Here is a 14,809-nt window from a genome sequence, read left to right on the forward strand (position 1 = left end):
GAAGAGTAGCCCCTGCTCGCGGCAACTAGAGAAAGCCCGCGCGCAGCAACAAAGACCCAATGAAGCCAAAAATAAATGAATAAACATAAATAAATAAATTTTTTTAAAGTGTAAAACAAGATAAATTTTGCTCCACGTGGGTGTATAGCCCAGCTGCTGAGTGCCCCACCAGGCAGCCCTGCCACGGTTTATCCAGCAGACACCCTGATGCTGGGTATCTGGGTTGTTTCCAGTCTTTTGCTGATCAAATAATGTCACAATGAATAACTTTATGTACCTGGCATTTTGGACTTTGGCCAGCGTAGCTCTGGCATAGATTTCCAGAGGTAGCCAATCCGAGGGTAAATGCATCTATAATTTGTCCAAGTGTTGCCCCTCCCCCAAGGGACTGTGCCATTTTGCTTCCCAGCAGTGTTGTGTGAGGGGACTTGCCTCCACCAGCAAGAGTCTGTTGTCAGATCTGGATCTGGGCCAACCTGATCGGTGAGAAATGAGATCCTGCACGCATTTCTTTTTTCTGGTTGCGCCACACCGCATGTGGGATCTTAGTTCCCCAACCAGGGATTGAACCCACACCCCCTGCAGTGGATGAAGCGTGGAGTGTTAACCACCGGACCACCAGGGAAGTCCCTGCATTTCTCTTCTTTTGTCTTTTTCTTCTCGACTTTCTAAGCTTTTAAGTTCTTTTGAATTATAAACATTAATCCTAGTATTCCTGATTTTCAGTGACCACCTTTCATGGAGGTGAAATGCACGGTTACATGAACTTCACTATTCCACAGTGTCCACGGGTGTACAGTTGAGTGGTATTTAGTACATTCTCAGTGTCGTGCAACCATCAACTCTACCTCCAGGACACTCTGTCACCCCAAGGAGAAGCCCCGTACCCGTTAGGCCACTCCCACTCTCTACCCGCTGCCACTGGCCACTCCCACTCTCTACCCGCTGCCACTGGCCACTCCCTCTCTCTACCCGCTGCCACTGGCCACTCCCACTCTCTACCCGCTGCCACTGACGGCACTGCTCTGCTTCCCGTCTGAAGTTGCAGATACTTTTGAAAATGTTAAATGTTACATTTTGTTTCCCCAGAAAGTATTTTGTCTTTTGCTCCTGGATTTTAAATCATGTTAAGGAAGACTCTGCTCACTCCCCAGTTAGAAAGAAATTCACCCATTGTTTCTAGAACTTGTTTCATTTTTCATGATTGGCCCTTGGATCCATTTGGAATTTGTGTCTAGTGTGACATACGATTCGATTTGGTCTCTTCCTGAGTGTTAACTGGTTTGTCACATTTGCTCACAAGCCCAGCTCTTCCCACCTCATCATGGACTTGGTTCTCCAGGCACGGGGGTCTGTCTCTGGGGGTCCCGTGACCCTGCGCCTGCCTGCCTACAAGCATTTGGCCTGGGGCCTGGTGGTCCAACAACAGACTCAGAGGCAGAGGACTAGACCCTCCTCATTTCTCTTCTTTGAAGGGTTTTCCCGGCTGTTTTTGCCCTTCCCCCCACCCCCCACCCCGCCTCATATGAACTTTATTTTTATTTATTTATTATTATTTTTTTTTGCGGTACGCGGGCGTCTCACTGTCATGGCCTCTCCCGTTGCGGAGCACAGGCTCCGGACGCGCAGGCTCAGTGGCCGTGGCTCAAGGGCCCAGCCGCTCAGCGGCATGTGGTATCTCCCCGGACCGGGGCACGAACCCGTGTCCCCTGCATCGGCAGGCGGACTCTCAACCACTGCGCCACCAGGGAAGCCCCATATGAACTTTATAATTAGCTTGTTTAGATCCAGAGGGGGAAAAACATTCGGTACTTTCATAAGGATTACGTTAAATTTACAAAGCTACTTATAGAGAACTGTCTTCTTTATGAGATCGTTTTCCTCTGGAACGTGGGATTTCTTCTGTCCTTCCAAGTCCAGGGTGTCTCTGAGGTACCTTCAGAGTTTGCCTCACATAGGGTTTCGCATTTCTCACTCCATTTATACCCCGAAATGTCATCTTCTGTTGTTGTTGGGAGTGGGGCGTCTCCTCTACTGCAGCCTCTAACCCAACGTCCACGCAGATGCCTGGTCTCTCTGAGTGACCTTAAATCTGCTGCTTCCCTGACTCAGTGTCTGTAACATCACTTTCCCAGGCTGGAAACGTACCAAGGATCAATCCTAGTGACGGAAGCAGGGTGGCAACGGGACCTTCCTCTCCTCCCGCCCCCTTCCTTCCCTCTCGCCATCTGCCAGACTTCCCACTGTCAGCGCCCCTGGGTCCCATGCAGACAGAGCAGGCAGAGCTTAGAGAAGTGATGGGCCTGCAGGGGTGGCCACCCCCCGGGAGGAAGCTGAAGAGAGGGGTCCTGTGGGGGACCCTGGGGCCAGGAGGTGGGCGATGGGGGGAGAGGGGCAGACCCCCTCGTGCACGGCAACCTCGCCTTTGGGCTCTTCCCCAGGAGGCTGGATGGGGAAAGGAAGACCCTAGCAGCCGTCTGATCCACCCTGCGTCGTACAGAAAGGGAACCGGGGCTGAGAGAGGCCGCGTCCAGCACCGTGTGCTTGCTGCCAGGCGAGGGGCGGGGGACTGAGGAACGTGGGGAGCAGCTGCTGGTGCACGCACGGTGGCAGCACGTGCAAGCGTGTACGCGCGCGGGCCCGGTGTGGCACAGGGCAGCACGAGTTGGCCTTGGTGAGGGAAGACGTGCGCCTGTGCTCCATCACGTCAGGCCGGCCTGCCATCTGTCGGGTCCCTGGCAGTCGCAGGACCGGCACAAGGAGCAGACGGGGTCGCCCTCTGCGGCTGCGGAACTTCTTTATTGGGACACACACACCATCCTTCTCGGTCGTGGGCTCCCGCGTCCACAGGACCCCGCCACACAGAGACCACCCCCGGTGCACAGGGGACACGCCCTCCCTCTAGAAATGGGCCTTAGGCCCCGTGTGCGGAGTCAGTTAACACTCCACAGCTCCTCAAGCCTCAGGAGTCACCTGCAGGCCCAAAGTCCAGGCCCCCTGCCCAGGAGGACCAAGGCCAGCTCATGTCCTGACGTGGGAACCCCACACGGATGGGGCCCGGCGTCGAGTGAGAGCTTGGTGTTCCCGGCTCCCTTCCTTCAGGGCCTGGGACGTGACCCTGACTTTCTGGCTCTAGAAAGGGGACCAGCGGGGGTTCTGGGGGAGGGGGAACGATGGGGAAAGGCCCCCTGTCGGCCCTGAAGCCCAGCTCCAGGGCCAGGAAGCCCCCCACTTCCCTGTCCAGAGGGCCTGGGTCTGTGGAGGAGGGGCTCAGGGCAGGGCTTCCAGCTTCGACGCAGGGCTCCGAGGGTCTTCCCGGCTTGGGTGGGGTGGAGGGTGATGCTTTCGGGGGCCGAGGGCCTCCTGTGTAAGGGGGCCGGGCTGCGGCCCCTGCCCAAGCCAGCAGCTCATCTCTCCGGCAGCAGCATGAAGAAGGCAGCCTTCAGGAAGCGGCCAAAGCTGCAGAGCGCGGCCACGAGCCAGTGGGAGCGGAGGCCGGGGTCGGTGCTGACCACGCACTTGAGCACATCCGTCTGGGAGGGAAGAGGCGGCGGCAGTTAGAGAGTGGAGCGGAGAGGGTGCGGCCCCGTGCCCCGCCCGGTGTCAGCCAAGTTGCCGGAGGGAATGCTCGAGGCCGTTTGGGAAGGCTTGTGGTCCAGCTGGATGGAAGGCTCCAGCATGGGACCCGACCCAACAGGTGGATTCAGACAGTGAGAGGGAAGGTAGGGGAGCCTGCTGGGCCCTCAGCCATGGGACCAGCTTCCAGCTCAGCCACCTGCTGACATCCCAGTGTCCTTCCACAGATGCTGTGGAGCCTGGGGTGCCAGGGAAGGACAAATCCCTTAGAACAGGAGCAGGAACTGAGCTTTCCAGAAGCCCAGTGAATGGCCACTCCTTACTTGCTTATTTCTTTCTAGTCCTGCTAAGAAATGAAGTACTATCCCTACAGCTTGACCTTTGGCCGTGGTGTCAATCAGCGTCCTGGCTGCCCTGGTGCCCAGCCTCAGCCGGGCTCCAGGACAGGACGGCAGGATGGGACAGCGGGAGGCCCGCAGCCACGTGAATCATCCAGGAGGTGACGCCCTCTCCACCCAGTGCCACCTTCAGATGAAACCACAGCCCCAGTGGCCCCTCACCGCCCCCCCGCCCATGGCTCCAATCCCAGCAGAGGGCTGAGCTCCGTCCCCTCGGCCAGTGTGCTTTGCACACCTTTGCCCACCATCCATTTTACAGAGGAGAAAACAGCTCTCCCATGGGTGGGGCTGCCCCGCAGCCCCTGAGGCCTGGCCAGGTGATGGGGGACATGGAGACTCTGACACCATCCCTGGGGGTGGGCGGCGGGTTTTAGCTCTGGATTCGGGGGTGGTCAGACCCAGAGGGCCCGCACTGGAGCTGGGCTGCAGGAGCCGTCCTGGGCTGGGCAGCCCCGGCCTCACCACTCCTCCAGCCCCGATCACCCCTGCCACTGCCGGCACTCAGGCGTTCAACCACCGCCCCCTTCCTGGCACCGCCATATTCCCTCACCCATCCACCGCGTCTCCGCAGCCAGGTCGCCAGGGTCTTGCGCACGAACTCCCCGAGGCAGTCAACGAGGGCGTGGACCAGGGCAGGCTGGGCCTGTCGCACGCAGTCCACGGCCAGCCCCGCAGCCACTGAGTACAGGGACACAACCTTGCCCCAGGTGATTCCTGCAGGGAGAGAGATGGGTGCTGGTCACCAAAGGCCACCAAGACCCAGCTCGAGGCCAGCCCGCAGGGTCACGTGAGGGGGCTGAGCCTTTCTGAGCCACACCCCTGCCATTCCGCTGGTGACTGGGGTTGACACCTGGGGCAGCCTCAACCCACAGCTCCCACCAGACGGGGAGCTCGGTCAGCTGGCTGCTGTGCAAGTCCCAGCCACCGTCTGCTTCAGGTCAGTCCTGCTACCGTCACATGTCGTTCTCAGGCGGGGATGTCTCGAGCCTATGTTACACACCTGCACACCTTGCACCTGCACACCTGGGCCGGGGCCTGGCGATGACCCTGCATAGCCCAGTATCTGCTGGAGGAAATAATGGAGCAGAAAGGCAAAGAGGAGGCTGAGCAGGTCAAGGGGGCTCAGTGACTTGGCACTGGATGTGATAAACAGGAAGCAGCTTCCATCTGCACCTGCCCCCAGCACAGCCCTGCGAGGACAGCAGGATGTTCTCCATGTAAAGAAGCTGAGGCCCCAGGAGGAATGGCCTTGCCCAGACCACCAAGCTACTGGGGGCAGAGCTGAGATGGAGCCCACCTGGGAGGAAAGACAGACGAATGACAATCTGGGGAACAGTGCTTGCCAGTCGTATAACGTTCCTTAATATAGAAAGAGATTTTATAAATCAATGAGAAAAAGAGAGAAACCTTTCAAAAGAAATACGAACACAGAATACAAACAGCTGATTCACAAAAGAAAAAGTATTAACAGTACACTAGACATATGAAAAATGCTCACCCTCACTGATAAACAAAGAAGTGTACATTAAAATGAGATGTAAATTATAGTCTATCAGACTAAAAATTCCAAGTGGCAATGTGAGGATCCATGTAACTCTGCAGCCTGGTAACTGTGATGAGAAAGGCAGCTGGAGGGCACCCGGCACCACCTGTGAAAGGACACAAACATGGGTGCCCCGCCTCAGTCCTCGAAGGAAGCAGCACAGGCAGGGAGGAAGCATGCCCCTCAACCCATGTTCACACCACAGCTGGGACAGTCTGTCATAAGAGCACAAGTCAGTGCGAATGAATCCTGTTCACAGTCGCCAAAAGGTGGAAATGACAAAACATAAATAAGCAGTGAATGGAAAAGCACAATGTGGTCCAGCCACACAACGGAATGATATTTGGCCTCAAAGTGGAAGGAAGCACTGACGGGGCCACAACCTGATGAACCCTGAAAACATCACGCTCAGTGAAAGCAGCAGACTTGAAAGGCCACACGTATCGTATGAGTCCATTCCTATGAAATGTGCAGGACTGTCAGATCCGTGGAGACAGAAAGCAGATCAGTGGTCACTGGGGGCTGCAGGAGGGAGCCAGGCAGTGACAGCTTAATGGGAATGGGTGTTCTTCCCACTGACAAAGAACTTGGAGAGGTGGTGGTTGCACGATATTGTGGATGCATTCAACGCCACTGAATCGTACACTTTAAAATGGTTAACTGGGACTTCCCTGGCGGTCTAGTGGTTAGGACTCTGTGCTTCCACTGCAGGGGGAATGGGTTCAATCCTTGGTCGGGGAGCTAAGATCCCACGTGCTGCATGGTGTAGCCAATAAATAATAAATAAATAAAATGGTTAATTGTACGTCATGTGAATTTCACCTCAATGAAAAGGAAATTTAAAACCCCCGTCAATCAGGCCAGGCCACTCCCCAAACCCTCCTGTTACCGTCCCTTCCCATCTCCTTCAAAGTAAATCCAAGTCTGAAGTCCCACCTGAGCTGGCTGCTGGCCCCTCTGAGGCCCCCTTGTCCTGCGACCTGGCCTCATGCGCGCTATTCCAGCCTCACCGCTGCCAGCAGGGCTTCCTCACCCCCAGGGCTCTGCTCAAGGTCCCCCCCCTCTAAGGGCCACGCAGGCCATGATGACATCAGGTCCTGGTGACGCTGCCATCACACCATGCTCCCCATTTACCAGCTGCTTGTGGGTGCCAGCCCTGGCGGGCTCTGTGCTGCTCACAGCTGTGCCCTTGGCACCCCCAGGCTTGGCGTCCAGCAGGTACCCACCACCACCAGGGGGCAGGTGAAGGGTCAGCATGGCAGGGTGGGGATCAAGAGAGTGAACACGCGTTCTGTGGTGCTGTGTGGAGAGGTGAGCTCCACATGATGGCCACATTTTACCTGGAGGGGAAAGCCCTGGCCCGGAAGGTGCCGGCAGGGTGGTCTCTGGGAGGTGGGGCTCAGGTATGTCCTATTTTCTTTGAGCTCTTTGTGTTCTTTTTTACGGAGATATAATCTCACTAGCGTAAATTCATCCTTTTAAAGTGTGAGATCCAGTGTTTTTAGCATATTGACAATGTTGTACAACCATCACCACTATCGAATTCCAGACATTTTCAACCCAAATCACTGTCCCCAGGAGCATCATGCCCCTGTCACCCCAGCCCTGGTAACCTCTAATCTACTTTGTCTCTATGGATTACCTGTTCTGGACATTTCACGGGAATGCAGTCACACAGTATGTCCCACTTTGTGTCGGACTCCGTTCACTGAGCAAAATGTTTTCAGGGTTCCTCCGTGCTGTCCTGGTGTGGGCACCTCATTCCTTTTTATGGCCGAATAATGTTCCATCGAGTGGATGGACCACGCATCAGGAAACGAACACGTGGGCTGTTGGCCCCTCCGGCTGTGGGGATACGCAGCTCTGAACACTTGTGTGCAAGCCCTTGTGTGGACATGTGGCTTCCTTTCTCAGGGGTCAAAACCGAGGAGCGGAACTGCTGGGTCAGGGGGTGACCCCGTCAGAGTTACCATTGGAGAAGCTGCCGGACCACTTCACACCCTGACTCTTCACAGCTGCACCCATGCTGGGTTCTCTGAAGTTTTGCCTTGAGTGCCCCAGTGGGCGCGAGGTGGCGTCTTGTTGTGGTTTGATGTGTGTTTCCCTGGTGACTGATGATACTGAGCAACTTCTCATGCACGTACTGGCTGTTCATACATCTTCCTTGAAGAGATGTCCACTCAGACCCTTTGCTCTTTTTAAAGTGAGGTGGTCTTTTTAGTACTGATTTCTGAGAGTTCTTTATCTCATGTATTTTCTGATCTTTCCGTGGTGAAATATTTTGCTCTTGTAATAAGAAAAACATGAAAACACTTGCCAACTTTCAGTTTTTCCACTGAAGGGAACAGAGAAGCGCCTGCAGCCAAGACGCAGCCGGGACCAGTGCCCCCTGCCTCTGCCTTCGCGGGGGCTCAGCCATGTGGGGAGGCCACCTGGAACCCTGCCCTGCAGTCCTTGAGCTGTCCACGTCACCGGCCACAGCCAGAGCAGGTGAGGGGCTGGCCGGGAGGACGAGGGGGAGGAAGGTCCAGCCTGGGGGGTCAGCGCATGCAAGACCCACAGCTGCTTGGGAGAGGCTGCGGGCAGAGACGGGCAGGGCCGGCAAACATCTGACGGCTGGAGCTTGCCTGGTGGCAAGAGGGCCTGAGGACCGGGAAGGCTGGGATGAACAAGGGGTGAAGCGAGACCTTGGGTGGGCGGGAAGCGGGAGGGTGGCGTGGGGCAGCCACAGGCTGGTCAGGGGGGTGGGCTGAGAGCCCGTCGGCAGCAGAAGGGGTGGCCCGCAGCCCTGTGCTCCACGGAGCCTGTTCCTGCTCCCCTTTCAGGTGGCTCTGAGGTCCACAGAGGTTAAGAAGCACTTGCAGGTCACAGAGCCCATGAGGGGCTGGGCGCCCCAAAGCACCAGAGGGGCAGGTGGCGGTGTGGAGGCCGCCACGAGAAAAGGGTAGGGCCAGCTGGGTGGGGCGGCGATGCTTGATTGCAGAGAAGTACATCCTGCTCTGGTTTCAAGCGAAAAATCATGGGCTTTAAACTGAACTCCCCAAGTGAAAGAAGCCTCCGCCGCTGGTGCCCTGTGCCTGTTCATCACGGCCACACCTTCCTCCCCGCCCCTCCCCCTCCCCGCCCTGCCCCAGACCCCGCCTCGTCCTTCCAGAACCCAGAGCCCTTCTGGGCACGTCTTGGGCCCGTCGCGCACTGAGCAAGCTGGGCAGGCAGGGGTGGGTGCTTCTTCCCGGCTGCGCGCCCTGTCCCTGCCCACACACCAGCCACCCTCCCCGGGGCCCAGCCATCCCCCCGCCCCCCTCAGTCCCAAACACCAGCCGCCGCAGCGCATTCTCAGAGATGACCCTTCCTTTTAAAGCCAGCCCTCGCTCTAAGCCAGCCGCCCACCCACCCGACAGCGGAGACAGACAGCGGCGGCCACCCACGCGCCAGCGTCTGGCGAGACGGGAGCCCAGGGAGGGCCCAGGGCGGCTGTCAGCTCCCTTCCCCGGCTGTCAGCTCCTTTCCTCCTTTCCCCGGCCTGCCCAGGTCACCGTGAGGGCACCCGGGTCAGGACTGCCAGACGCTCCTGGGCATCCCACGCCTCTCACCAGCCCCCTCCCTCCCAGGCACTCCCCCGTGAAGTCCTGGCCACCCAGTGCTGCCCTGGAGGCTGGGTCCTGCAGCCGGTGGTCCCGTGTCCCTGCCACGCCGGCCTGCCCACCAGGGGTCGGAGGAGCCTCCTCGAGAGGGGACAGTGCAGGGCAACACCCAGAGGGTGCGGTCAGCGGGCTGGGGGCCCTCTGATGGGATGCGGCAGCCCCAGCCCCTCCACCGGCCTCCTTTCTTCTGCCGGTGGGCGGAGGTCCCCCATGGGGTGGGGACTGTGGCTCCCGGCACCCTCTGCCCCAAAGCCCTGCTGCTGTCCCAACCGTCCAACGGCTAAGGAAAGGCAAGGGGTGTTCCGAGGTCACACCGCTGGTCGACGACAGACCCAAAGCCACCTCGCAGAAGGAAGGGGCCCATCCTCCCCAAAGCCCTTCCCACCCTCGATGCCACGCGGCCACTCACACCCCCCACTCCACCAGGATGCGCCCCGGGAACACTCTGGCTCTGGGGCCCCCAAGCCCCCCCTCCCTGAGGGCTGGGACTGGCCATCCCATCCATCACAGGGTCCCCAGGCCCAGGGCAGCGCCAGACAGTGCTGGGGAAACCTCGGTGGGATCGGCTGAAGGGGCAGGTGCTGCACTGGGGTGGGGTCTTTGGTCACCTGGATGGCCAGCAGCGCCTGACACCTGCTTCGTACCAGGACACAGGACCGAGGTGGACACGCAGGGCAGGGGCGCCAGAACAGGGCACGAGGTCACGGGTGGGGAGACAAGGTCTGTGGACCTCAGGGAGCCCAGCAGTGTTCCCAGGAGGGGGCGTGGGAACGAGAGGGGGTTTGGGGGGATGAGTCCTAGAGTTTCCTGGGAGCCTGGAGGCAGGTGTGCAGACCGGAAGCAGCACGAGTTGAACTCAGGGTGAGGGCACGAGGAGGAGGGGCAGATGTCACCTGCTCCTAGGGCCCAGGTGGAGGCTCCGGGAGAGTCACAGGTGACTGCGGGCCAGCCAGGTGAGACAGGTGTGTCAACATTCCCCAAACGTGTCCCGGTGAGCCGCTCCACCAGCGACTCCCACCCTAGTGCACCCCTCCCACTATGGGAGCTGTTCTGCGACTTGCCTCTGACCAACAGACTCAGGCTCAGTGACACTGTGACTTCTTACGTCAAAAGAGCCTGGTGGCGCCCACTTGGGCTGCTTGGGACCTGCGGCCACGCCGTGAGAAGCTCAAGCCCCACAGGACACGTACAGGCCACACGCAGAACAGCCCCTCCCCACTCCAGCCAACAGTCAGCACCAACTGGCAGCCTGGGACATGCAGCCCAGCCAGGGCTTTTGGTCACTGCAGCCCCAGGACCACACAAGAGGCCCACTGTCCTTGGACCCAGGGAGGCTCCCCCGAGAGCCCACCCAGCGCTGCAGCCCCGGCCCTGACCCACAGACCCTGGGCCATGCCAGCAGTGTGGGCACCCTGGACACACAGGCCTACCTGCAGAAAAGATCTGGGCTGCCACAGCCAGGAAGGCGTCGGTCACCACGGTCTCGGACTGCAGGGGGATGTTCAGCTGGCGGGCCACGTTGCGGTAGACGCTGGGCCGGATCAGCTCCAGCTCGTCCGCTGCAGTCACACAGGCGGGTCAGAGGTGGTCACACCCACGGGGTGTGGGGCCCACGCGGGCCTGGGGCCAGCCCACTCCTCAGCCTGTGGCCACAGCTGGGGACCCTGATCCCAGCCCTATTCCTGACCCCACGACCTGTCACATTCCCACCCACGAGACATCACCCCCAGAGCCCCCGGGGACGAGACCAGGGAGGTGCGGTGGGCACCCCCAGACCTGCCTCTGGGGCCTGTCCCCTCCGCTGAGCCAGCCATGCCCACCCTCCCCCCAGGGCAGAGCCGGCTGGGCCAGTGGGGCGGGAATCCCAGCCGTGCCTAATCAGTGACTCACAGCCCACAGTGAGCTGCATGGGCGGGTGGTAGTCTGACAGGCAAGCAACCAGAGCCCAACATGGGCGTGGACTGTGCCAGGGACCCCACACAGGTGGGGAGCCCGGCTGCTGCCTCAGAGGGGTGTCCTCGCTCAGGCCCCAGCACCATTCAGTGAACCAAGAAAAGGAGCCACTACCCGGGGCCACCAGCACCACACAGGGTCAGACCTGGGCTCCTGGGGCCAAGCAGGGGTATCTGGATGGGGCGGCCGCACGTGGCAGCGGGAGGCCCTCTCAAGGGCGCTGTCTGCTCGTGTGCCCGCTGCAGCGCCCCTGGCAGTGATGTACCCGCTGCAGCGCCCCTGGCAGTGATGTGCCCACTGCAGTGCCCCTTGCAGTCATGTGCCGGGAATCCCACACAGCCCTCGGACTGGGCGTCCCCCAACCCAGCCGCCTCTCTGCCAAAGCAAACAGGAAAATGCTTCCAACTGGAGGTCCAGGCGATAAGGGCTCCGAGTCACCCATGGGGCCAGATGCACTCCATCTAATTAATTAAGATCTGGAACCAGAGCAGGACTGAGGTGAGGCTGGCAGAACGATGGGGAAGGGAGCACGGAAACTCCCAGGGATGGCCTGGCTGTTCCCACATACAGACCCCAGGGTCTACCGGGGACTGACCCCAACTCGACCCGGGCCTCTTCCTGTTTGCTGCTGCTCTAGGAGCTGGGCGTCTGTGCTCGGGAGGAACTGGAGGTACGCTGGGGACAGGGAGACAGCTCTAGGCCAGAACGGGTGGGGAAGGGGCGGTCACGCTGAGCAGCCGCAAGGGCGGATGCTTTGGGGGTTCAAGCCATCTCTCCCTCCAGGGTCTCCTTAGCCATCTCGCAGGAACTGAACCCCAGGGACTGGCCGTGCCGAGGCCGGATGCTGGAGAAGGGCCTGAAGGCCGGCCCCTGAGAGGGCCCGTGCAGAGCGCTTGGCCGGCCTCTGCTCCTCCAGCCCAGGCCGGCAGCATCGCAGGCTCTCCGGGTCTGAGGTCACAGTGCTGAAGGGACAGACACCGGCCCGGTCTGGTTAGCAGAGCCCAAAGCAGGGCTTTTCAGAAAGGTCACACAGTAGGGACCCCAGGCCCACGGTAGAGGCAGCCCCGACCCGCTGCTCGCAGGCAAGGAGATGGAGCTGGGGGCAGGCAGGACAGAGGCAGGACCTCCTCCTGGCCACTCCAGGGGCTCTTGGGAGGTCAAGACACCATATTCACCAGGACCCTCTGGAATGCTCCCCCAGTGTTGTCCCCACAGCCCAACTGGAAGAAATGGCTTGGGCGCTGACCTCAAGGGAGTCCAGGCACTCTGGGCCTTTGGCTGATCCCCCAAACCCCACTTGCTCCCCTCCCCTGAGACCCAGGCAGGACACCGCCCCCCTGGCAGCCCTCTGCAATGGCCCCTCGGCATCTGTGTGTCTCCCCCGGACCCCAAGACTCCTGTGCAGGCCAGGTCTACACAACCCTGCCCCCAGGGTCCACACAAAACAGGGGCAAGCAGACACGCGAGCCAGCCTGAGAAGGGGAGGGCATCCCCTTTCACAGGGTGTTCCCTCCAACCAGGGCTCTTGGGCCAGTCTCTCCCACTCTGTCTGGAGAGCCACCTGGTCAGGGCTCCATCTGTGCTGCCACACCTCCCCGTGTGCACACGCTTGGGGTGGAACTGTCACACTGGATGGGGCAGGGCTGGGCAACCTCAGTCCCCATGGAGAGGTGGACTGACTGAGTCAGGCGGGCCGGTCCCTCCCTCTCTGGGGTCCTTGGAGAAGGTGGAGACAGTTACCGGGCTGTGTGTGACCCCAGAGTCAAGTACCTCCAGATGTCCACTCAACAAGCCGTCCAGGTGAGATCTTGGGCTACCTAGCCTCACGGTGGCTCAGCTCTCCTGGGGCACTAAATTTCGCCGGGAGCCCTAAGAGGCCTCCAAATCAAGAGAAAAGAGCAACCATGGCAGGATTTGAGCCAGTAACTGCAAGGACCTATTTTCCAAAACAAACATCAGGACACGTGGTCCAACAAAGGATTTTTGTGCCCAGCTGAGTACAAGGGTCACTCTGGAAGTTTAGCCACCAAAACATCATGCTTCCCGGAGCTGTCTATCCTTTATTGCCAGAGTGTCTGAAATCCAGGCTGAGCAGGCAAATGCGGGGAGGTCTTTGGCGGGTGCACAGGCGAGCCTGAGGGGGGGACTGGAAGAGCGGGGTGCTGAAGGGATCGTCGGTCTGGGTGCGCCCGCGTTGTGCGCCGGGTTACTCAGGGCACCCCGGACCAGCACCCTCCCTGCCCCCGAGGGGAGACAGAGGCCCAGCAGGGGCGGGTGCCGGCGCGGTCACCGGCGGGCGGGCCAGTGTAGGGACGGCTGTACCCCGAGGCGCAGCGGGGCCGCCCCGCCGGCCGGCTTTGGAGGGGAAGCCTGGGATCCCGCCCGCCGAGGCCCGCACTCACCCAGGCGCAGCAGCACCGTGCACACTTCGGCCAGGCGGCCGCCGGGGGCGGGCGCGGCGCGCTCCGGCGCGCTCCAGGCGAGGCCGGCGCGCAGCAGCCGCGCGTGCACGAACTCCCGGCCGAGCGCCTTGGCCTGGGCCACCAGCTCCTTGTCGGTGGGCGAGCGGTCAAAGGCGTCCATGATCTCGGCGGCGAAGACCGAGGAGCGCCGCAGCACCTCCATGGCGGGGACGCGGGCGGGTGGCGCCGCACCTGCGGGCAGAGGGTGCTCAGACGGGCCCGCCCCGCCGCCCCGGCCTGGCTGGCGGAGGGGAAGGTCGGCCGCGCGAGAAGGGCGGCAGCGGGGCGCGAGGAAGGGGCGCGGCGTGCGCCTAGATCGCGTGCGTGCGCCGGGCTGGAGCGCACAGGGAGGCCGGGCCGGCGCGGCTCTGGGGAAGGGCTTCGGCCAGCTGCGGGTAAGCGTTCCTGTTTGTGCCCCAAATCTTTAAAAGCGCGGTGTCACCTTCTTTTAGATGCCGAACTCAATCACAAAGATCCCCACGGGTGCCGGGGATAGGAAAGACCTCGGGGAAATGGCGATTGGCTCTGGGGCAGCCGTGCCCGCGCTCGAAGACGAGTGCGTGGGCGGCGGAGGCGTGGGCGGGGGGCACGGCCCGACCTGCTCCCAACCGGCGGCAGCCGGGACCCCGGCCCGGCCCAGCGTCCGGGGCCACCACCCACCTCCGCGCCTCGCCGTCCTCGGTGTTTGTCCCCGGCCTCGCCGTTCCCATGGCGCGGCCCGCCCTGCTCACCTCTCCCGCCGCATGTCTCGGGCGCGGGGGCTGGGGAGGAGTGCTGGCCTCAGTATCTGCTGGCCGCCGTCTCCGCAGATCTGGATCCTTCCATTCAAACTGGGGAGGACGCGCGCCCCGCCCCGTCGCCCGCCCTGTCCACGCCTGAGCCGGACTGGAGCGCCGAGGGCGCGGGGTCTCGGGCCCTCCGGGGGCTCCGGCGGCGTCGTCGGGGGCGAGGGGAGTGCGGGCAGCACAGCGCAACTTTCCGCTGGGCGAGAGGCGAGGCTTGGGGCTTTGCCTTCTAAGGGAAAGGCAACCCCGGGGCGGAGCCACGGCCAGAGCTTCCCCGCCGCCTCCCCGCTTAAGGAGGACCGAGCGAGTTCCCGGTATGCGCTCAAGGAGGGCCACGGGGCAGGAGCTGTCCCCCACCGTCCCAGTGATTAGGAGCTAGCTCTGGCACCAGCCGCCTGGATCCACACCCGGCTTCATTATCGTATTGATTGCTAGAGGTTCTTTATAT

General features: G+C 61.0%; 1 protein-coding gene across 2 annotated transcripts; it reads right to left on the minus strand.

Annotated features, from left to right (window-relative positions):
- Positions 1-2,778: 2,778 nt before the first annotated feature.
- On the minus strand, positions 2,779-14,536 carry BOK (BCL2 family apoptosis regulator BOK). Of its 2 annotated transcripts, none has more exons than XM_079709850.1 (5): positions 14,308-14,536; positions 13,517-13,768; positions 10,592-10,720; positions 4,525-4,688; positions 2,779-3,533 (listed from the first exon to the last, which is right to left on the minus strand). In XM_079709850.1, exons 2-5 carry the CDS (start codon positions 13,737-13,739, stop codon positions 3,408-3,410), a joined length of 642 nt encoding a protein of 213 aa, XP_079565976.1. In that variant the 5' UTR covers positions 13,740-13,768; positions 14,308-14,536; the 3' UTR covers positions 2,779-3,407. The 2 variants fall into 2 exon arrangements, with proteins under 2 accessions (XP_079565976.1, XP_079565977.1); XM_079709851.1 differs by lacking the exon at positions 14,308-14,536 and adding an exon at positions 14,019-14,292.
- Positions 14,537-14,809: the final 273 nt, after the last annotated feature.

This window comes from Hyperoodon ampullatus (genome assembly GCF_949752795.1).
Source record: "Hyperoodon ampullatus genome assembly, chromosome: 8".
In the NCBI taxonomy this organism is placed as follows: domain Eukaryota; kingdom Metazoa; phylum Chordata; class Mammalia; order Artiodactyla; family Ziphiidae; genus Hyperoodon; species Hyperoodon ampullatus.